This window comes from Ornithodoros turicata, chromosome 10 (genome assembly GCF_037126465.1).
Source record: "Ornithodoros turicata isolate Travis chromosome 10, ASM3712646v1, whole genome shotgun sequence".
Lineage (NCBI taxonomy): Eukaryota > Metazoa > Arthropoda > Arachnida > Ixodida > Argasidae > Ornithodoros > Ornithodoros turicata.
The window spans coordinates 35,548,371-35,572,241 of NC_088210.1; the positions used below are offsets into that span (position 1 = coordinate 35,548,371).

Below are 23,871 nucleotides of genomic sequence, written 5' to 3' on the forward strand. Positions count from 1 at the left end.
AAAGAAACAAGCTGTTGTCACAGTGCTCCTCCATTTTGACTGCCAGTCGAACATGTACCAGCTCGCCCTATTTGCCAGCTTCGCTGAAAACGGGAGAGATTATTTTTTCTTCTTTTTTTTTCCACGACGCTTACGTCCTCTGCCTCTCTGGCTTACCAAGACATCCTCAAGCAAAAATTGTGTTCATAGCCCGTGCAGCTTTTAATGCTGGAATTGTTGCTTTACTTTTGAGCCGGTGTACAATAAAGGGAGGTTTTTCCAGCCGGGAAGCACAACACTTATTTTATGAATTGGCGGCCTTTTCTTGAAATACGTCGTCGGGGCTTCCACTCGTGTCTCGCACTCAACCTCAACGAACGAGATGGAACACAGAACAATAGTTGTTGAGTAAGAACACAGTCCTGGCTGGGAGCTCGACGGGGCTGTCTATAACGGATAATCGTTTTAAAAATAATTTTGTTTCGTTGGCCAGTGTGAGTGGACTAAATATTACTGATCATGTTTTCTCTCGTGGACGTACCATTTGTTGATCGGAAAATCGTGCTGGTGGAGGACAGATGAACAGGGAGCGTGTATAAATAATGGCCTCGTGCCGGATAGTAGCAAGTCACTTTTCTTCGTTTGGATGAGTTTGGCTCGTTAAAGAAAATCACGAAACAATCATTTTAGCTGCAGATTTCCATCCCTTAAAGGAGCATAAAGGTGACTCCCAAATTTTTTTGTTTTCGTTTTCCACTGCGGTGTGTTTTGCAACGAATAAAATTATTTCCCGCGAAAGAACGATGAGCGCAGGTGACCTACAGAGCACGTGCAAGGCTCACATATGCTCTTGACGTGCGCCGAACGAGAGGACGTCGTTAGGTATCATGGGCACGTGACCAGTGACGTACAGGGGCGAGACACGACGCGAGGATCCTGCCAGGTGGACAGATGAGGCATGCTTCACTCGATTGCTCCTTTAAATTTAGGAGATGGCATCTTCTTTATACGGTTAACCTCCTGGTCATAAAGCGAGATGTTCAGTTTATTTCGCTCGCCATCACAGAGCGAGACAAATCGTCGAGCTCTTTATTTGCTCATAATTATTTACTTGTGGAGTAGCGAGTTCATTTTGCTGACCTTTCTTTTTTCTAATAAATATACTCCCCCCACACACACGCTTCAATGCATCCTCCTTTCCTGAAAGACGAAAAGTAAACGTGGCAACTGACTTCATGTCGAGTCAGCAAATCGACGAAGCACGGTAAATAACATTCCAAAGCTGTTTTCTCTGTTTGAGCCATGAGTGATGATGACGTCATCTTTGGGAGCCCTCATTCATTTACTTATTCTCCCTCTTGGAGTGTGATCCATGTTATTACTTTGTATGCAAGTCTAGTTTTCTTAAAAAAAGAAACGCTTCGTGAATGATTCGAGTTGTTAGCCTTTAGTGAGCCGCGTGTGTACGTCAGGGGTTTTCTTTTTCTTTTTTTGTCCTATACGAATCCCGTGATTGAGATCGTTGCGTAGTTTTGTGTGTCTAATACGCGGCACCTTTTCCATAAAATCTGCCTTTTTTATGTTCTTCTCGAGCAAGAGTTTTATTCGCAGTTGTCACTGAAAGTACCTCGAAATGAAATGAAATCAATAAAGTTTGGGACTGAGAATGGGTGGAAGAGATCCCTCCATTGGGGGAAGCGCTTTCCAGAGGTCATGCCAATAAGACCCTCCAAAGTGCAGGGCCCGAAAATTTACTTGGACACGCAATTACCGCCTTTTCCAGTTTATAACATGCACTGACAAAATTGGCGAGAAGAATAAGGCTTTTGAGGTTTTGAGACTTTTTCGAGAAATGACTTTTACGTACGATCATCATTGAGGGAGATGTTATCATTGTTGTCCCCCTGTCAAGTAGATTAAGATTGTGAAATAAAATTTAATTTCATTTCCTCGCTTAAGAAGACCCTAAGAAGTACGAGTACTTGCAACTCTTACTTTTGAACGTTTATTCCGGACAGAAAGTATCGCTGCATCCCATTTCTTCCTGGCAGTTCCACGAAACCGAGCCAAAAGCAATCCATGGAACGTGGGATCCATTTCCCTTTATGAGATCTACGAGGGTTGCTCTCTTTACCATATCAGGTAACGTGCTTCACTCCCATGTACCGTCAGGTGAAACTCCTTGGGTGGTAATTTTCTTATCGTTGTAAGCGACTGTTTTTGTTGCACGTCACACGGAATAGTCGTACTCTCACTTTTAGATGACAACACATGGACCTTTTCTTTCGGCTTCATTCGGTGATTCCATTGTTGTTCATGCAGAAACGAGACATCACGCTAGGAAAGGAATTCCCTCCTGGAATCCCTCTAGACTTGTCGGATCCTTTTACTGAGTCTCGGCACAGACCCACAATTACGGAATAAAATAAATCTTATTACGACGTGACGTATTCGTGTCTTTTTGCGTAAAGTGCTCTTCATCGCTGGCACGGCAGCAGCAATAAAGTGACATCGGTGAAAAATTCTCGGATGGAGCGCAAAAACAAAATTGTTTCCTTTCTTTTGGAAAGAATGAAAATGGTTGCCGGCGGGGCGTTGTTGTCGTAAGGTAACTCACATACGATAGAAAAAGGGAAGAAATGCTCATTCTCCTAATAATCGACAACTTTGCCGTCGATAGACATCGAAACTATGCGACACTATCTCAGGTTTTCCAACTCTCAAATTATGCGTACACAAATTAGCTTCAAGGTGGGTTTTCTTGGTCTTTGTCAGCTAATTAGAAGTAGCTCGAACGTTTCGGGCATACACAACATCAACTTTCAAAGTAGAATGATGCAAGATGGAACAAGAGTTGAAAACTGAGATCATTGATTGTGGACAGGAACAAACGCTTCGAGAGCAAACTTCCTTCGGTTTCATTTTCAGGAGTGCCCCCTTCCTCTTTTCGCTCTCTCAACCTCCAACTATAGGAGGCGGCTTTTATTTGTTCCTTTAAACCAACGTCCGAAATAGTTAAAGAAAGAGTGCAATGGCGAAGATTCCCATTTCTGTTTTCATTTTATCCCTCTCTCTCGTCATGCATACTTTGGAGCCCATTCAAGTCCTGACCACGTCGGGATTAACATCTCTAATCTAATCTAGAATGGCGATACATATTTTTATCTCGAGAATGTATTAATGGAGCCATCAGGACTAAATCTCGTGTCTTGAGAATCCAGTACATCAGTTCACCAGTACCAGTTCATGATACCCGTTCGGAAAACATGGTAAGCCAATCAGCCCGATTCTTTGAATCGGGTGACATCACATTGCTAAGCTTCCTTTTTCGTATCATTTTCGTCCGATGTACTAAACCTCGCTATTGCAATCTGTATTCTCCGAAAATGTTATTTCTTTCTGTTAAGTGAGGAAATTAATTTGTAGTTTCGCCTGGGACATATGAACCTCCCAAAATGGGGCAACCGAAACAGACGGTGGGAAACTCCAAGCTATTGTAGCATATCGTCAGCATTGCCAATGACGATCCCGTCGAATAAACCAGTTGTTGTTGGCCACCCGGGCCGTTCATATCATTACTCTCGGGCTCCTACACTATGAACGACAATGAATCAATAAGAATGATGAGCTTCCCCGAAACTCGAGCATAATATTCTGAGTGACACGTTTTGCGCTCTGACCACAACTACCGCTACAAAGGAATTCCTTTCTCAATCGTCACAATATGACCAGTTCTATCGCCAAGACGCGATGTTGTAGGTCTCATAAGAACATTTGACTTGTCCAAGGTGGTGGTGGTGGTTGTCGGCCTCACAGAGATGGGCAACGTCACGGGGAATGTGCGGCCGACTTCTAGGGGAGCTGTGCCGACATATGTGTGAAAGCGTTTGAGGAAAAAACCCTGACAGCACATCCGACACCGGGATTCGAACCCGGGTACCTCCCATGTCCAAAAGAAACGATGCCAATGTGCTTGAATGACGTTGGCCGAATTCCAGTTAGAAAGCAACTTTTTCTTTCTTTCGTTCGGAGAACATTATGTGAAAAAAAAACGAGCATCTTTCATACTGAAATACCAAAAACTGTCCAATATCTTATTTCGATTGACATAAATAAAGCGAATTAGAGCAATTTAAAAATTTGAAATTGCTTTCAGTGAAGATCGTGGGCTTTGAAGAGATATCTTCCAAGAACAGTTGTTCTCCTGTGCAGAATGTGCATTTCCTTTTCGACGGGGCTCGCAATGCATTCTTTCAACGACTCTAATGACTAGTCTGTCAGGATTTTCCTCGAGACAGGCTTTCTGTGTATGACTTTTCGGCGCTCTGTCTTGGCACAAAATTTCTTATAAACTGTCCATTCTGCGGCGCGGTATAAACGTTGAGCAGACCGTTTTTGTGCTCTAGATTTATCTCATCTTGTATTTCAACAGCAAACAAGTGATGATGAGTGTTTAAGATGATGAATGGGGAGTTTCTCTACCCCATTGCTGGTGGTGATGAGGGGAACGAAATAATGAGACCCATCCTATGGTGTCCAGAAAGCTCATAAGATCGAGCATTGACCGCAGAGCAGTGGATTCGGCTCAGTTCGGCTACGCACCTCCAGTTCATCTTCGGCTCGCAAGAGTGAAATCACACGCTGGTTGAATCGCCGGACTTGTGCTGGAAATCGCTACACTTAATTAGTTTGTCCGCTCATCGTTCAAATTAAGCTGATTCGTTAAATTAGCCATCTGGTAATTAACAATTAACATCGGCGGCAACTATGACGATGCATTAGTTTTGCGCCCAAATTTTTGTGAGTTCAAGATGCCGCAATTTTAGGTTGTATTGAGATGTCGGGGAGAAGACATCTCATACAGAGGAAAATAAGTGAATAGAAGAATTTACTTCCTACCACAGCTGCGTCCACTCAAAGTGACGCCGAGGACGAATGGCTTCTTTTTTAGCACCAGGAAGCGGCTATGAGTGTAAGGGAGGGAACAATTGAGAGATGTGCCTTCTTCTAGCCTTTTTCCTTCGATGCAGTCTAAACCGCTATCGTAGATTTCTGATCCAAGTAAGGAAAAACCCTCGAGATAAATGACAGCTTTATTTGGACCTGACTAGAAACAAAGTTTCTAGCTTTGACAACTATTTCGTTTGGAATGTCCAGGAAATTACCATTTGACCCAAGAAAGTCAGACAATAGACTATTTCCTTCCAGCCACGAACTCGAGATCTTCCTCAGTCGATAATCTTCGTTCCGGGGAGAATATTTCGCCAATGCTGCGATAACTTGTGTCCAATGAGAATGAGTCTTGCCCCGTTATTTTATTTCCCGACCAATCTGGAAAAGAAAGAGTGGAGTGAAGTTGTTTGTAACCTGTAGTATGGTGTGGTCATCACTAGAGGTTGGGAGGAACACAGGCCGAGCGGACATTGCGGACGGATAGAAGCCCTTTCGGCATATGCTAATCCGACAGTGCACGGGAGTCGAGCCACCCGAATTTGCTCTTCTACCATCTTCGTCGCTACGCATTGTGCGTTCGTCTACTTCCGTCGTTGCAAGCATAGCATGCGAGAAGCAGGTCACATCTTCCTCTTTGTCAGTCGCTACCACTTTCGTAAAGCTCCATGGCGTGAATGGTGAAAGCAACAAAGAAACAGATGACAGCCGCAGGAGCAATACGTAGCAGACGACACTGGCGGCGCATCTAGGCGCCGTCGAGAGTGGAAGAAGAGGACAGTTTTGGCTCGGCCTCTCGCACTCGTGGCTCTTGCTCTGACCCGAATTTACCGCTCGGGTTCGGGTCAGATATTATGCATCACCCAAAATCACCCCGAGACTTGCGAGGAGCAGTGCACGTTCTCTCTCGCATTGATGCGCGTATCGATGCCACTCACCCACGTACCTGCATCGTGTCATCACAGGCACATCAATTAAAAAAAAAACATGTTGCCCAGTGGCAGAGTCTCGTCTTATGTGGAAAAAGATATTTTCTCTTCCTCTCTCACTGATTGATTGAAAAATAAAAAATGTACATTTCTATCGTTATCATTGTATCTGTCCATGACGAATGATAAGAGCGTGTGTCCATCTTTTTGTAACGCATGTAATAGCTTTTGAACTATGTGACGAAATATATGCTTTCGAATGACGCCTAATCTCTATACACGCTAAAAGCGGAACTTGACAGCACCGACGGTATCGCTTCTCATTCTAAGAGAGAGGAGGGCGTACGCCTTTCGTGGATATCCAAAATAACACAAAAAGGCGTACGCCCCCCTCTGTGTTGGAATCAAAAGCGACAAGTGGCACTGGTTGGTGTTCTATGCGTTCAAGTTGTGTTTTTAAAGCGTACACAGATGGTGGTGACCGGCTTGCCGTTGTTGGCTTCACGAATGTGACCACATAGCACGCTCTTAGCCAATCACCATCCCCATTGACATCGTTCTACCCCCTGATTGGTTAGAAACGGGAGCGGTATTATTCTGTGCCTTCACAGTGCTATGTGGTCAAGTGTAGGATCCCCGTCGTCATCATCATCATCATCGTCGTCGTCGTCATCGGCAAGTGCTAAAAATGGAAACTTTGTGAGGCTGAAAAGCTGGTCGGCCTGAGAAATGGCCAACAAAGAACAACTTTAGGGTAGACATTTATTTCATCATAATAATAATGGATAATTGTTGTCGTGATGTCTCTCATATGAAGTAAGTATAATTGAGACATGATTTGCAAGAGCGACGATACTAGACTCTTTTTACGTGTCCTGCTGTGTCAACAACACTTGTCTCTCCTTTTTTATATCTTTGATTTTCAGAATGGAACTCTATTTTGGTTCCGTCGTTTGGGATTCGAACCCACCAACGAGCGGATGTCATCGAGCCTTTTGCTTTTCAGGGAAAGTCTCCGAGCCACATTGTTTCCTCCATAGTAAAAACCACGAGTCTGTCCTGTTGGAAATAATTTGCTGCGGAAATATCATCCGGTCTTTCTTTTTCCGGCAGAGAACACACTGCTTCGCGGTGGAAGGAAAAACACACGTGGACGAAAAGGATGAATCAATAGTATCCACAGAGGGCGCCACTTACTGGTGGGGAATAGTTTTACCCATGATGCTCCTTCGTGGCTGTGACCTCCAATATGGCGCTGTACCCGACTGTACTAAATCTCATGAGTGCTCAACTGTAGATAGATGCTATGAGGAAGCAAGAGACGATATGGCCTTTCATTATTCTAAGCCTATTCGGTTTGGGGATGGCCAACCCGGACGCAAAACGACTCTACGATGATTTGATGAGCAGCTACAATCGGCTTATTCGGCCCGTGAGCAACAATTCGGATCGCCTCACCGTTAAAATGGGACTCAAGTTGTCTCAACTCATCGATGTGGTAAGTCGCCCTTTGCTGGGCACTTTTTTAAAAATATTTTTCCCGTCTTACACGTTCTTATTAATGTTGTCCGTCATTATTAAGACGCTTCAATATTCAAAAACTTGCCATTTAATATAAAATGCCCCCCTTTAAAATTTCATTCGAATGTAACCAAGTTTCAGGAGTGATGCAAAATACTACTATAACTGGAAAACATTTCGTTCTCGATCCACACTTGTACTCGTGCCATCCAAAGACCCGTTCGGCTACTTCATGCAACGACTGATTGTCAATATAATAACAGTTACCTGTAAACAAAGCGGTTCAAATTCATGGTAGACCGCCTCCTCTTGCTCAACGAAATTCACTCGTAAAGATTGCTTTTCCTTCGAGTGAGTTACTATGCGGCAGAGTACCCTTTACAGGAGCACGGCAAACCGCTTCAAATCCCGGAATGAAGCTGTATCTTCTTTTATGCTTTCGTACAAACCAACTGACATTATATCGCATCATTTCTTTTGGAGTATCAAAATATTTCAATAATGTTCCCATTCAGTTGCGTATAATTAAATTATCCATCCAACGACAGGATGTCACTTCTTAGAAACATGTTTCTTTCTTTATTTCGCCACTTTTGTCAAAATACACATTGTCAAAGGTGTCCCGGTAACAGAGAGGTTTCCTACCTGGGGTGAACTCATAAAGTTTTTTTCTACACGTTACACGCATTCATGTGACGCATTAGTTAAGCTAATTTTGTTAATTCAACTCGAAAATTACCCAAGCAATGATAGCATTTTCCTTCGTGAATTCGAAGCCTGTGGCCAGTCATAATCACAGCGTTTGTCGCAACATGTCCACAAAGACCTGACAGCCAAAAATTCATCCTTGGGCGAAGCATGCTCGGGTGAAATTTGCGGAACTCTTGGCTCCACCTCTATCGAGGCCAAGTGCAAAGAGGGGTACATTTTATTCCCATCGAGGGCCTTGTCGGCATACCCGACATTATCATACACGTTGATACGGGCTAAAAGTGCGGCTTGTTTTCTTCCTACACAGGAGGGAAGGTATTTGGACGGAGTCAACATTTCCGCAAACGTAGATATTAGCGAGGCCCCAGTGACGGGTTTTTGGCTGTCAAATTTCGGCTCTATACTTATGATTGCGATGTCCTTCTTTCTTTTTAGTGCGAGTTGCACTGGATTTTTGCTGCTGCACTGTTGTACTCAAGGGATGAGCCTCCGCGGCTTTTTGCTTACCCTTTTTCGCAGTAATGTGAATAAACATTATTATTATTATTATAAATTATTCTAAATTATTGTCACAAGTCTTTCGGCTTAGACGGGCCTGCAGTAGTTTGCAACTGTATATAGAGTGGAAAAATAAAATTATTATTATTATTATTATTAGAAATAGATACCTTGTGAAAAAAAACGTCATTTTGATGGAAATGGTGTATTATGACCATAGGCTGCCGAATTCACAAAGAAAAAGACAAACGCTACTTTCTCATGGCTCGCCACTGCGCCTCGCCATTTGAATTTCAAAATGAGCTTAATGAGCCTGAGAACTGAAAGAAAATGTAGGAGAGTTCCCGCGGTCCCCAGTCACTTCTGTAAATCGTCTGCAAACGTCGGTGCACTAGCACGCGCCAAAGCAGACGATTTCTGCATCCAATCACGAACATTCCCGCAGGGTGGCGTAGACGTTCTTATTGTTGCCAACACAGATCGCTGTATGCTCTGCAATCTTTATCACTTTAATTCGGCCGTGACGTGCTTCCTCGGTTAATGCGCAGTATTCCATTTTCAACAATGGGCAACCGAATGGAACACTCACCTACACTCTTAAAACAGAACGTCACCGCATAGCACGCTCCTAGCCAACCATCATCTCGAGTGACATCGTTCTCTCCGCTGAGTCGTACGCCATCTTTGTGACAATTATGAACTACATAAGTGTCACAAAATAGGCTCCGCCTCCCGTTTTCAACAAATCAGGGGTGAGAACGCTGTCATTCGGGATGATGGTTGGCTAGGAGCGTGCTATGTGGCGAAACTCATTTTTAAGAGTGCACTGTTGATATCGCCGTTTGAGTGTGCTAAACCTGCCGTCGTTGCTGTTGGCGTCATCATATCTTGTAGGTCAAGTTGTTTTTTGCTTCCTTACATTAAATTCGTCAGTTGAGAGTAAGCTGTTTCTGTTGTCCGTCTTCCCATTGGCAGCCTAAATTAGTAATGTTATACAAACTACCCCAACTTTGCATAATTCGCGTAGTAATTATACCCGTTCTCTTTGCAGAATTTGAAGAATCAAATTATGACGACCAACGTCTGGGTGAACCAAGTAAGTCTATGTATTGACATACACAACGTTGTCCTTACGGTATAAAAATAATTTCCACTGGGGATTTTTTCTTATCCTCGTCGACTGTAGAATCCCAACGCGGGATTGCTTGTGTAACGGCAGAGGCTCGTCTGTTTGTGAATGTGCATGGAAGAAAACGACGCCAACAGTGAATGTGTATTCATGAACGAGGTCTTGGTATATTGAGGCGATAGTGTCCATCTTTCAGTTCCTTTATTTACTCCAATCATTTACGTAATTCCGATGATTTTTTATAATCGGTGAGGGTTTTACGTAGCGGTTAATTTTCACTCTGGACGTATTTTAAGGTGGAGACACTTAGAGAGTGGTCTTCTTTTTCAAATTTATTCCTCAGTAATAGTTTCGAAAGCAGACTTGTACGCATCTTGAGTACGTACTCGAAAGGCTGTATTTTAAAATTTTTTTCCGGTATTTTGGTACTCTACTGAATACTTTTTGCGACAAGTATTTTTAATGTACGTAAAATACTATTTTCAGTATTTGCTTCTCGGTACTCAAAATACTTCCCTTCCTCGTCAAGCCGTATCCAGCACACTTCCCCATCGTGTGCAGACCTTCAGCTCACTGGAACTTATCCCCCCCCCTTTTTTTTTTAAGTTCGCATATCCGTAATTTATCCTCCTATGCAATAGGCTGGTCCTACGCTTGACCTTGCTTGTCAATAGCCCGACCCCTTCGTCAAAAAACGGTTCCTATTCATATCGCGAGGTGAATCCCCATGGGATTAGGTACAAGAGAATTTCGGCATTTATTTCCTTGGTCACCAAAGCAATAAACACGCGCCAGAGGTTGAAAGACCCGAGCTGATATACAGGAGGGATTAGGAAGCTTTGGGTCAGAACATATCAGCAAAGTTCACCAAACATTACTTGACGCGAAGGCCTTGCAAATAAAAGATACGCCTTGGCTGATGAAGTTTATTTCTTTCATTTGTACGGCCACGTTTAGAATACGCGTCTCCCCTACTGTTAATACTAAAGTACTTTAAAGAGTGTCTTAAATACTTCTTAGAGTATTTAGTACTTTACTCAAATTACTTTCTGTTTTGAGTATTTTGTACTTTATTTTAAATACTGTCTGCATGGAGTATTTAGTATCTTATTTTTTAAATACTTTCGCGCAGTATTTTGTCTGATCGAAAGTACTCGGCCATTGACCAAATTATCCCCGTTTACTCGTATAAACCTTACTTTGTTCGCCTTCATGAAAATTTGAGAGCGTGGTTTTCTTTCTTTTTAATACAAAATGTCGTCAAGTAAATATTCCAGCAGTGCACAGCTACTTAACGGCCCACTTTCCACCACACAAGAAGAAAAAGACTACCTAGGAAAAATGTCAGCACACCCTTTGTTTGAAACATTGGACCCCGGGAGAACTGTTTCAACCTGATATTAAGAAACTGACAGAGCGTCGAGGAGACATTAAAATTCACTGACGTAGTCTTTCCAGTGTCATTGAGAAAGGTTCCAAGAAAAATGTGCCACCGCCAAGCAAGAGATAGGAGAGACAGCTCCAGTCCATTTTGGGACACTCACCTGGCTTTCGTTGTAATAACCACTATAAGTACATATCTGGGGTTGGCAATATACAGAGCGGTTTTTTTTAATCCTTTACATATTTTTTTATTAAAAAGCAACGAGAGCGGCATAGATATCGTTTTTGTAGTTGAGTTCTACGGTCAGGCGGACATCCTCTCGAGGAGAGTATGTTACTAGAAGATGACTAATTCCCTAAAATAAATTAATTAACTCTTGAATTAGGGAACTTTTCGGGCAAAAGCGAGAAGAAGAATGGGAGAAACTCCACAATCAAAATAGTCCGTCACTGCATTTCGCTCTGCAAATGAAAGGAAAGCAAAAGGCGCCGACGGAGGCTTGTCTGGCCGGAAAGCGGTCGATCTGACCAATCCCATGACCCCAAATGACGTAGCCCTCTGACGTGCGCTGCGCTCCCTGCGTTCCCGGTCGCCGCAGTTTCGGTTGCGGCTCATTTGCATAGAAAAATTGCTCATTTCAAGAATTTAAAAAAACGAGGATTGTCTCCCATCCTGCTGTCTCGCTTTTGCCGGAAATCCCCTAATTAAAAAATTAATTAATGTACTTTACTAATCAGTCATCTTGTAGTTACATATTCTCTACGAGATGAAAGTTGCATGTCACTGAAAAGGTTAGCCAGCTGCAGGACTCGAACCCACATCTTCTGGATTCTTGCATCATTAATTTCTTCGGCACCTCGAGGCATTGTATGTATTTGTCCCTTCTGTGTGATCCAGCCTCAGAAGTGTCTCAATTGTCTCTTCGAGAGCCCGCCCAGCCGTATAACTGCACTCGTAGCTTTTTTATTTAAGAAAAAATGCCCCGTATATGAACCCGTGGATAGGTCCATATTGAGCGCTCCTGGTGAACCTTGGGACAAATATGTAAACGTTTTCAAGATACACGCAGTACTAGCTGTTTTTTCCAACAAAGTTGACTGACAGATTTTCGAGACCGCAGCAACGATTGCTTCGTGATGCTAGCACGAAAAAAAAAAAAAGATCTCGAGGATTAATTTTTGCCTCAAAAATGCGCTTAATGTCGAGTCCGGTGACCTCCATTCAATTACAGGAATGGTCGGATCATAAACTAAAGTGGGATCCTCAAGAATATGGCGGCGTCACTGAGCTCTACGTTCCAGCCGAGCAGATATGGTTGCCAGACATCGTACTCTACAATAAGTATGCATCTTTCCTCATCACATTTCAACTTTCATGCTACGTTTCATGTTGGACGCCTCAATTTCTCCAGTTTAGTAAGAAAGCGTTAACAGCTCCAATACTCGATCTGCATTCAGTGAGAAAGCTTCCAGGGGCTCTGTTGACATTTTACGCGCGCGTGCATTCATATTTAATGCGCGCTATAAAATGTGCATTAAAAACAAAAACTTTCCTAACATATGTTCTCCGTTTGCCACCGAATGCAGGGTTTATAGTGGCCTCAAGACGTCGCACCACGTGGGTCTCCATAAAATGAGAAATGAAGGGGTCGTTCTAATGTGGACTTTATTTTAATTGTGTTAATCTCTACCCAATTACTTGCGGTGAAATATAATAATGAGTCGCCTCAGTATGAGAACCTACGGTGTCCAAACAGTTTAGCAGTGCTTATATGGCAGAGCGTTGGACATAGTTCTGAAAAGGTTGTGGGTCTCCTGGATGACTCTTGGAGAGTCAACTTGTCGCACGCCAGTGAGCTATAAATGCCACATTGACTCGCATCCCACGAATTAATGCCAAAGATGTGTTCCCCAAACTAGCAACTCGGACTCGGTTTGTTGTTAGTTACAAATCCAACGAAAACAGGACACAGAAGACACTTCCAACTGATCAAACGCCCACTTCTACAGAACTTGCACAGGAATGAAACGTCAGTTCGTTCATCATGCATTGTTCATTCCCCGCCACAATGAGCTGGAACCAAGTAAAGCGTGTCTTCGCATACAGAATATCAAGTTGTCTCATTCTATCTGTACGTCACCCGAGCGAAAATACACGCAGAAAGAGTTTTCGGCGGTCGCACAAATGGAGATAAATTATTGGTGCCGGCTTCATTGCTCACACCGAGATTTTCCGACAAGCCCTGTAACAGCTCACGGCCCCAGTTGCGTTGCGGTGCTAATATCTTTCCTAGTTGATGGCTGTCCAAAGTGCGTGGCGTAGAGCGAAATCCAAGGTCATGGTCCTCTTTTTATAGCAGTTCAATGACAAGCTTCTTTAGAGTTCTCTCAGCACAAAGATAGGATTTTGTCGTGTCGGGTTTCCAGGTAGGAACACTTGAATGAGTGTAATCAAAGAAAGGAATACCAAGACTCTTTACTTGTCACCTGAGTCTCCCGACAGAAAACTGATTAATAGGTGTCGCTGTTGTGGCGTAGTGCGGATGGCAACTATGAAGTGACCATAATGACGAAGGCCATCATCCACGAAGACGGCCGAGTAGTATGGAACCCACCCGCCATCTACAAGAGTTCCTGTCTTATTGATGTCCAATACTTCCCATTCGATAAACAAGAGTGCTTCATGAAATTCGGATCCTGGACATACGATGGACATCAGGTAATTAGGGTTCTTCCTTCGATGCCTTGACGTTGTAGGATCATCTAATCGCAGGTGGACCTAAAACACCTGAACGAGATTCCCAATGAAAACATCGTTCCCATGGGCATCGACCTGTCGGAATTCTACCTGAGCGTCGAGTGGGACATCATGGCCGTACCAGCCATGAGACGCGAGCGCTTCTACTCGTGTTGCGAGCAACCTTACCCCGATATCACCTTCAACATCACCCTGAGACGCAAGACTCTTTTCTACACCGTCAACCTTATCATCCCTTGCGTGGGCATCTCTTGTCTGTCCGTGCTCGTCTTCTACCTTCCTTCAGACTCCGGGGAGAAAGTATCCCTCTCCATCTCTATCATGCTTTCCCTCACATTTTTCTTCTTAGTCCTGGCGGAAATCATCCCTCCTACGTCGCTGGCGATGCCGCTTCTAGGGAAGTACCTCGTCTTCACCATGATCCTGGTCACTGTATCCGTGCTGGTAACAATCGCGGTGCTCAACGTGCACTTCCGGTCGCCTTCCACTCACAAGATGGCGCCCTGGGTGCGGAAAGTACGTAAGCCTTTGTTTTTTACAATCCATAATGAACGAGAATAGAAAAATGTGCGTTTCAGGTGTTCATCCGAGTGCTTCCAAAAATCCTTCTGATGCGATCCCCTCAGTATCGCATCGAGCCCGAGGAAGCAAAAGAAGGTAGCACGGCTCCTCCTCGTAGTAACGGCTTAGACGTCCTCCAGGCTCCCAGGGCCTCGTTCGGTGCTCTCGCACCTCCTCCAGAAGACACACTACCGGAAATGGAAGCCAGTCCTCCTGGAGATTATCATTTTCCCAGGGATCTAGAACGAGCCATTCATAATGCCATGTTTATCGCCCAACACATTGACAACAACGACGACTTTGAAAGTGTACGTTCCTCGCTGCAAAAATGTATGTTTATCAGCTGACCTGCGTTTATGTGTTGTAGATACGTGAAGACTGGAAGTACGTGGCCATGGTCCTGGACCGTTTGTTTCTCTACGTGTTCACCATCGCCTGCGTGGTGGGTACGGCGGGCATCTTCCTGCAGGCTCCCTCTCTGTATGATCAGACGGATCCCATTGACGTCAAGCACTCGCAAGTAGCCAGGCGAATGATGAAGGACTATCCTTGGACCGACATCTAACAAGACCCCTGCAGCGTTCATGCCTCCCGCTCCTCCTGACGCCGGCGTCCTTTTTGGCTCCCGTCCTCGCACGTACAAACCTTTTATAGCAAGTGTATGAAAGACGAATGCCGAGTCAAACATCTCTTGTAAGGTTCTCCACCGATGATAAGGAGAATTTTCGCGCTGTCTCAGTTGTGGATGGCCGCTTTTTGTAGCCGTTGCTGCAAAAACAGCTCGCTCTGGTGACCTTATATAGAATGCGTTAAGGCCAAGCAATGATCTCAACACGTGAGTCCTTTTAAGTGAAGGTTCATATTCTGGGCACTTCTGCGTGGGATTTTGGATGCCTCCATGCACCAAGTTATTCGGCTGAAAGCAACGTGCAGAAGCTGAATCCAAAAACTTAACGCTTCACCAAAGGCCAATGATCAAAGGACTCCAACTCGTCCTTGGAATGCGGTCTCAACAAACAACGTTTTCGCGCGAGCTCACCTTTGATTATTATAATTTAGGGTTTTGCGTCACGTGACAACTGTGGGCAACACCGGTCGGTATAATTTTGCCCCACTTGAATGCGCTCCATCGTGTCTAAGCAACTTGTACTACCATACTGTTGGTATGTCGGTAACCATTAGATCAGTAAGCTGAGGCCGGTTCCAAGTCCTAGAGCGATATACGCCTCTACATATAAAAAAGATTTCAGGAAAAGAGCATTATTTCAAAGTGTCGCCGTCCTGAAATTGTCGCCATCCGAATGAGTCCTTCGTGAAAAGCGAACCCCGATCAATCGGTAAATTTACCTCTCTATAGGTGGCCATGCTTGCGAAGCTTGGTTTCGGTATTCGCACATAATGTAGAAGACTATTAACGTAGAAGATGTGAAAATCATATTGTACAAGAGTGGACAATGACGCTTCCCAGCGAAGAGACCGCCAAGTGCGCAGGGTACAGTCAAGTCTTCTTTTCCACGCGGAATGTTCATCTGACGAGCAGTGCTCCGTACGAATAAAAGATTACATTGACGAGTTTTTACTTATTTAATTGTAGGAACAATGCCCCACACCTGAGGTAGCAGGTTTAAAGGTGGGTTTGCCAGTCACTGGGTCATATTATTCGTCGCTTTCTCCCTCTTTCTTTTTTGCTAAATATTTAGCCTTCTTGTCAGTAAAAGGTGTGTAGACTGTCAAGGAAAACATGAGGAGAGAAAGCTAGTGGGCGAATCCTGAGTCTGGACAGTTACCCTCGTGGCGTTGTTTTCCCCAAAACTCGAGGAAATGTCTTCCTTTGGCCCGACAGACTCTGTGGAGTGCGGATACCACGAAGACTCTGTGTCCCCTTGTTTGTTGTTTTCTCAAACTCAAGGTTTGTTAGGCCTGTTGATCAGACGTCTCTCGTTCACTGCAGTCACCACTTTGCGGTGCTCACAGTCGCAAACCCAGACGAAATCATGAGCAAACCTCCAACGGTAAACCGTAGCGTGATTGGCGGCGAGGCGAGCGTCAAGCCACGCAACGAGCTCTGTCACGTCGTGGACATCCCCGAAAGGCGAGTAGTTTCTTTCCCGTTCTCCACGTAAGAGATGAAAATTCGCAGCCTTTCGGGCTTACTCCGAGTCAGCTTGGCGGCGCTGTCTCGCAACCCTCTTTCGCCGCCGCTCCTTGCACAGCTTTCGTAACCCGCCCACGCAGACACATCTGAACCTGTCGATCACCACGGCTGCACCAGGGGAGCCACTGTGAGCGGGTATCACCTCTGCGAAAACAGTGTCGCCACTGGCTTTTCCAGCCAAATCCACTCTCTGTGCTTTTCATTGGCTCCGGTGCCTCACGTGGTCTTTCTCGATCACGATTGGCGTAGCTCATCTAACCGGTAGATCCGTAGAGGGTATAGGAGAGAGCACGCAGCGTACATGCGCTGTTCGATCTAGTCAGCGCGCTCTTTTTGGCGCCAAGCATTCGTGATTCGCTATGGGTGATCACGTGGCCGAGGGTGGGGGGGGTTCGTGGCGAAACTGTGGAAGCTCAAACTCCAGAAATAGGTTGCATGCCGAAGCAGACATCTGATGTGCCTTGAGCCACACAGACCCGCGTATTGATTTATTTGTATTAACAAAGCAAATACATCCTTCTCATTAAAATACATTATTAAATCAAACCTTGTTAAAAACATTAATAAGTATTTTTGGTAGCTCTCTGCGGTGGTTAATGAATTTTAAATAAATTAAAACGTAATGTATATGCGTTATTGAAAAAAGTAAATTCTCAGAAGGATTACAAAGGTGGTCATGATAGGTTTGGTACTACTAAAAGGGGTCACGCACTGGGAAAGTGAGAAACAGCTGGTGTTGACAGCGAGTGGCATGCGTGAGGAAAGGGCAAGCGGAGCGCAGCACCGGCGAAGGAAAACGAACAACCTGGTTATACACCAGCTACAGTCAACATCCTTCAACTCCTGTCCTTCGTCGAAACGTGCAAACCGACCGCACCCGCGAAAGTACAGGGAATCTAGGGAGGAATCCGAGAACCAGCGACAGCGGTGTCTCCCGAACGACCCTGTCGTTCGAGAATACGCGGAATGCACCATCTGCAACACTGGGGAAGACGAGGACCTCCAACACATACTATTCTCTTGTCCGACACTGGAACAAACAAGACCGAAACCGGAACCAATGATCTCGCTATTGGGCTTCGGCAGCGACTACTCGACACCGAGCGTAGAGCAGACAAGGCGCCTCCTGGAAGCCTGAAAAAAGCGTCGAGAGAAAGTTGACGATATCGTAGTGTTTCTCCTATTTATGTTTTTTTTTCTTTTTCTGTTTTTCAGAGACTTTGTTTAATCTCTACGCCTGTGAAGCGCTTACATGAGCTCTGCCCTGATCCGAAAGGGATAAGGCGACCCTGATCCTGATCTCCGTTCAACGCTCTTTCTAGGCTGTTTGTCTAGTTTCTCTCTCGGATACCTGCCCCGTTTTAAACGAACCTAAACGCCTGAACCAGCTGAACGACCTGAACCCCTTAACCTGTTTTATAGTCACGTGAGATGGATAGACAGGCCGACACCGGCGACATCTCGTGGTGTACATCGAGGACATCGAGGCTAGCAGAATTGTCGTCTGAAATATGGGAAATGTGCGTGCTCGGGAAAATTAGATAGCTTTTCCTTTTACTTATGTGGTGGTAATGTGTTCGACTTGACGTCGCCTTCTGTCTTTGCCATTTTTCCGTAAGTTTCTATTCGCAGCAGGCTCTTTCCGAACGCTCGAACGACGGTTGTGCATCAACAAACACATGCAATTTACCATAGCATTCCGGAGAAAATCAAAGGTTATGTCTGAATCAGTAGCAAGAGCTTGTAGTTTTGTTCTTTTTCACTGTATACTATATTTGAAGGCTTTGTAAGGGATCTTTACTGTGTAATTGTGGTTCTTCCTCCGTGGCCCCCGCTGGACCTAGAATTTGAGAATGCTGTTTTCACTTTCCTTTCTACCTATGATCCTTAACATTCAGGAGTTGTGAATCACGATTATGTGATACCTGTAGCCGTTGAAAATACTTGTAGATATTGAAAGCCTGTGTCTTACATGACAGGCAAAACGACGACTAAGCCTTTAAATGTCCTTGAAAAACCCAAGTTGACATTTGTATGCCTTCCAGGATGCCCTGAAGTGATCATGTTTCAACCTGTTCCATGGATTGGACAGTGGCGCATGGTACTACCAAATGGTCACCCACAGAATCCACCAGGGATATTCCCTCCAGTGCCATCTTTTGAGCGTTGCCGTTCATCTCCAAAGACCTCTCACAATGTCAAGGTTACACCACTTAACACAATATTGATTGACACTCAATTACAAGTAGCTTGAGCCAAAATGTTCCCATTTGTCGCGTTTTCAACCATGCCCGTAGGAGAGTTATCTTCAAAAGTCCTTTATTGCCTCAAGAATTGGCCATTCACTTCCCAGTAATGGAGCAAAAAGTTAATATTCCTATGAAAGTAGGGTTCTCTCCCGATAAGTCGTGAAAGAAGGAATTTTTGTGGCATAAACTTTGCTGCTTTCTACAGTTAACTTTGCCCGCTCATAAATGCCTTCTAGAGTTTATTTCGAGACAACAGCCTAAGAGAAGGATAAAATTTATTTGTAGAAGAGGGTCGTTTTACCTTAGTTTGTCTTCCACAAACAACTGTGAGGTCTACTTAAATTTCTAAACAATTTCCATCACAGTGGAAATTCATGTTCCGAGGCTGGAACACAGAGGAGAGGACAACATGTGTTCCAGCCTGAAAACATGAATTTCCATCGTGTTCAACAGATGTATGAATGTTTGTGTGAGAGTGAGTGAGTGGATGTGGTTTGTCCCTTGGAAGTCGTTGGGGAGATGTGTTAGCTTAGCTCAATTGATAGAGCGATCCAGAAGATGCGGGTTTGAGTCTCACAGCTGGCTAACCTTCTCAGTGAGTTCCTTCTTTCAATTTCTATTACCTTTTTGAACAATCAGACAGTTTGCACCAAGTCTGAGAGATCGGTGATCATAAGGACAAAAATTCTACAAATGTGGCAATTGAAGCCATAGGAATGCTAGGCAAATGTCCCTAGGAACAGATTGGCTCAAGTGGAGGGAATCGTAGACATCTACAATGGATAACATTCTTGTTTGAGCAGAAACAAGTCCCACACGAGGTGTCACACAGTTCGGGAACGTGGGACATAACGTCCAAATCTTCCTGCGTTGTATCGAAAAAGAATGGAAAAGGGCTCAAGTAAGTTTTTTCATTGAAAACCTCCGGAAGCAGAGTTAGCACTAAGTGATTAACTCGCACCAGTAGGCTTTGGTAGGTGAAAAAAGTCTGTGGCTATCGAAAGCTGAGACAATTCCAATGTGGTTAACCTCTCGAACAGTCTGGAACAAATTGTGTTTGTCTCAGGCGTCACCTCGATGCAGAGAGCACTTCTCCTCCCCAGACAAAGCGTCGAAACTCCCTGCCTCAAGTGCTGTCCTCACACAAGGAAGACTGGGAAAAAGTATGACGCGCCATATTTGTAGAGATGGTTCCTTTTAGTCCATGTTCCTCTCGTAGGTGTCTCGGGATATCCAGTTTTACTTTGAGAAGAACAAACAGACCAAGGAAATGCTCCGCAAAAAGATGAAGCTGAGAGACACGCTGTACAGTATATTTAGGAAGTCTTTTCCACGTAAGTGTATCAACCCAGCTGTGTCGGTCCCACCCGATTTAAATGGCAGGCTCACAAAGCATGTGATATTGAAGAAAAAACGTGTGTATGACCCTACCAGACACAACCTTTTTACCTCATCTCCTCTCTCTTGGTGATTGAGGAGTAACATCAGTAACGTGTTGTCCCAAAGTAGAGCAAAATTGACCCTAAACTGCTATGACACGCACAAACTTGTGCTGCTTCTACATATGCTTTTGTGCTCTGGGAAAGAAAAGTTTTTGGCCTTCCCCAACTGTGGTTTCAATTTAGATTATCGGATATTTCCGCAGAATACATCGCGTAAGAGGGAAACCATGCCCATAGCCAGTATTTGGAGGACAATATGTACCAAAAGCGTCGTGCAACAATTTTTTTCTAAGAGGGTTCCGATCATCATTTCATTAAAGAGGTGAATAGTTAATGATGGTTGAGAATGGAATGTTTTTCAGTTTGTGGCTTATACATTGTCGGCTCCTCCATGAATGGAACGGGATCCTGCAAGAGTGACATGGACATGTGTCTAATGCTTACACATTATGAAGTAAGTTTCTCTTAAGTAAGTTTGGATGTGTTCTACAGACAGATAAACTCCCTCCTTACAGATGAACCAAAGGACAGAGGCAACCACAATCCTTCGGCACCTCGCAGACTCTCTGCAGGAATTTGGTGGGGTTGCCACTTTGGGATCCCTTGCCATTCTTTAACCGAGCATTTGTGCAGATTTTGTGCAACAGCTGCAAGTTATCTACGCCAAAGTGCCTATCCTCAAAATTAAAGATGCCGTCAGCGGTGTAGAAGTGGATCTCAACGTCAACAACACAGTGGGCATCCGCAACACTCAGCTCCTCAATTGTTACACACGCATGAATCCGCGGGTAGCACCGCTTACCCTTCTGGTCAAGGCCTGGGCCCAGCACCATGGCATCAACGAAGCTCGACACATGACTTTGTCCAGCTACTCCCTCGTTCTAATGGTCATCCACTACTTGCAGTGTGCGTTCAACATTGTCATTGCTCAGTTTCAGTTGAAAACTTTGTATTTACACTTTCAGGCGAGTGTCATCCACCTGTTGTTCCATGCATCCAGCAGATGATGCCAGTGAGTTCATCTTCTTTATCATCATCTTGAAATATTGACACATTTGCTTCCAGAACAAGTTTCAGCCAAATGAAGATGTGAGGAACTTGAAGCTATACGAGGATCTTCCTCCTTTTGTCTCTGAGAACAGCATGAGCTTAGGGGAGCTCTTTCTGGGATTTCTCCACTATTACAGTTCCAAATTTGAGTAAGTCCAAATTCGCTTGTCAACGTGCCATTTTAGGATTCTTTGCTTTAGTTTTTCTCAGCAGTGCATCTCTGTGCGACTGGGTGCTACCATACACAAAAATGTAGCCATCAAATATCAATCCATCAAGAATTGCCCCGGGCAGTGGAAATACATTTGCATAGAAGGTAAGAAAGTTTCTTATCAATGTGCGAAAAATTTTCTGCTCTTTGCTAGTATGGCATGTTTTCCTAATCTGGCTGCGAAAGACGCCTGAATTGATTAACCTGATTACTTGTTGATGAGCATTTTTAAATTGGAAGCAATTATTGAATGCGCGTTGCATTGTGCAGCAGAAAGAGCTCAACTTGCACCAAAACAGATTTCTCGTCTCAAGCTACTCATACGAGAACGGCGCTGAGGGGGCATTAAAATACGTTTAAATGGCAGATTCAATTCCTATGTAGATGCAAACCTAAGTTTGGTCCTATGTTGCAAGATACTAATGTGCATCTCTTTCAGAACCATTTGATCGTACCAACACTGCCCGTGCTGTGTATGACCCTTCTGCCTTTGAACTGATCCAGAGCACCTTCAATAGGAGTGCCTCTCTCCTTCAGGCCACTCGTTCCCTCCAATCTGTCCTGCCTTTGTAGCTCTCTTCCTTGAGGATTAAGGGAAAAGTGTAAATATGTCAAATTTTATGCCAATTAATATAAAGGATACAGAAACCTCCGTTTCACCTTTTCTTTTTTTGTGTAAAAATGTTGGGAATACAAACAATGTTCAATTTGGATTTGAAACCTTGGGACATCCAAAATATGGCTTTTGTGGCCCCATAATCCCCAGGCAGGTCGGCGCTGGCTCAGGGACACCCATCTATGAAACCACTATGTTCTTGGCTTGGTTAATTTTTTTCCCCGAAAAGTGTTTAGATATTAAATAAAGTAATTTTAAAGATGAGCCCCGCTTCCGCCACTCCCTAAATGTAGGCTGCACCCTCTTTGGCATACTCTCAACATCACTTGTATTCCATCGAGTAACAGTCAAACTACGCCACTATTTTGTGTGGGATTTTCGATACAGTGGTCCACGAGAAACTGGGAGGGATGCGATAGTCGGTGACAATGGAAGTCCAAACCCCCACACAAATGGGGGCCTTCCACGGATGCACAATGTTGCCATTGGTTCATCTCATTATGACTCGGTTGAAAATCCGTTCGGAAACTTCCTCGATATACATTCTGGGCATGCAACGCATCAACCGAAAACCAAGTGCTCCAGACGCAATTGTAGCGTTGCTGTAGAGTTCTAATGTAAGAGGATATTGGCATTTTCAGGAAATTTGTCAGCAGAAATACATTGGCTGACGGAAATCACTGTTGCAGGAAAAGCCTGCTTTGGAAGAGGTATACAATGTATAAAGAGCGTGCAGGTGGATGCCTAATGAGAGAGAGAAAAAAAGAAAAAAAAATGGGGTTTCAACATTTGAATGTGGTAATGCCAATGTTTGAAATTGTTATGCGGCATTTGAACAATAGAAACACACTTTGTGCATATTTCTCAACTGCAAAGTTTTATTGCGGTTCTCGTGTTCAGAAGTGGGGCATGCACACCTTTCCCGCAAAGAGCTCCGAGATGACTGTGATCCAGAGGGCGAGCACAAAGAATATGTAAGAGAGTCCCACTTGGTGACTGCTGGGAAGCTGGTACGGCTCCCCTCCGATCTCGTCCATGGTGAACCCAATGGGAAAAATCACCGCGGCCAGGCAGAACAGCAGCACTGAAAAAAAACGCCAGTCAGACGAGGAGGCAATCAAATCCTTAGTGAATTTCTTACTGGCAGAAAAGCCCATCCAGCGGGCGTACGGTAGCACCCGAACACTCCATCGTGATAATGCAAGGAGAACTGTGGCTGCAGTGACGCAGATGCAGCCCACTAGAATGCAGACGAGCGTTAACAGCCACTCCGGTTGCAATCGTGGTGGGAAACAGGCTGTACGCCGGGAACCACCACTCACGCACGTCTGTAATAGGCCCAGGCGCAAGGATCCTAGGAAGTAACAAGTGTAAGAATATTCCCTACTAAAGTGTTAGGCCCCACCTCCGACATCGGAGACGATCCAGTCTGGAAGCACAAGGCTGATAATCGCGAAGACATTAGCTCCAAAGAATAATGTACCAGATATCGCGGTTAACTTATCCATTTGGGATCATTCCTAAATTCCTCGTTGTTCGTGGGCTTCCAAGTAAACTGTCATTTTGCATGCTGGGCTTGAATCCGCCTTTTCAGAAAGGGCTGACACCATGGCCATGGCTGATGGGCTGTTTGTTTGTTTGTTAAGGGGTAGGGAATGTTAGCCATCCTGGGGGAGGCTTGCTATGGGCTGACCGGCCATATGGCTGGGCTGGGCTATGGCTCTGCGCT

At 44.5% G+C, this 23,871-nt stretch overlaps 3 protein-coding genes across 3 annotated transcripts; 2 read left to right on the plus strand and 1 right to left on the minus strand.

Moving 5' to 3' along the window:
• The first annotated feature begins 7,100 nt into the window (after positions 1–7,100).
• Positions 7,101–15,988, plus strand: LOC135370046 (acetylcholine receptor subunit alpha-like 1). Its single transcript, XM_064603722.1, has 7 exons — positions 7,101–7,356; positions 9,640–9,684; positions 12,333–12,442; positions 13,639–13,819; positions 13,874–14,374; positions 14,437–14,727; positions 14,787–15,988. Exons 1-7 carry the CDS (start codon positions 7,165–7,167, stop codon positions 14,982–14,984), a joined length of 1,518 nt encoding a protein of 505 aa, XP_064459792.1. The 5' UTR covers positions 7,101–7,164; the 3' UTR covers positions 14,985–15,988.
• A 2,206-nt stretch (positions 15,989–18,194) lies between these two features.
• LOC135370049 (poly(A) RNA polymerase GLD2-like) lies at positions 18,195–22,178 on the plus strand. Its single transcript, XM_064603724.1, has 12 exons — positions 18,195–18,289; positions 18,620–18,777; positions 19,627–19,724; positions 19,890–19,986; positions 20,043–20,157; positions 20,628–20,719; positions 20,781–20,844; positions 20,899–21,171; positions 21,231–21,277; positions 21,331–21,464; positions 21,516–21,631; positions 21,966–22,178. Exons 2-12 carry the CDS (start codon positions 18,637–18,639, stop codon positions 22,097–22,099), a joined length of 1,311 nt encoding a protein of 436 aa, XP_064459794.1. The 5' UTR covers positions 18,195–18,289; positions 18,620–18,636; the 3' UTR covers positions 22,100–22,178.
• Positions 22,179–23,000: 822 nt separating this feature from the next.
• LOC135370058 (uncharacterized protein C16orf52 homolog B-like) lies at positions 23,001–23,800 on the minus strand. Its single transcript, XM_064603744.1, has 3 exons — positions 23,548–23,800; positions 23,284–23,496; positions 23,001–23,226 (listed from the first exon to the last, which is right to left on the minus strand). Exons 1-3 carry the CDS (start codon positions 23,648–23,650, stop codon positions 23,039–23,041), a joined length of 504 nt encoding a protein of 167 aa, XP_064459814.1. The 5' UTR covers positions 23,651–23,800; the 3' UTR covers positions 23,001–23,038.
• Positions 23,801–23,871: the final 71 nt, after the last annotated feature.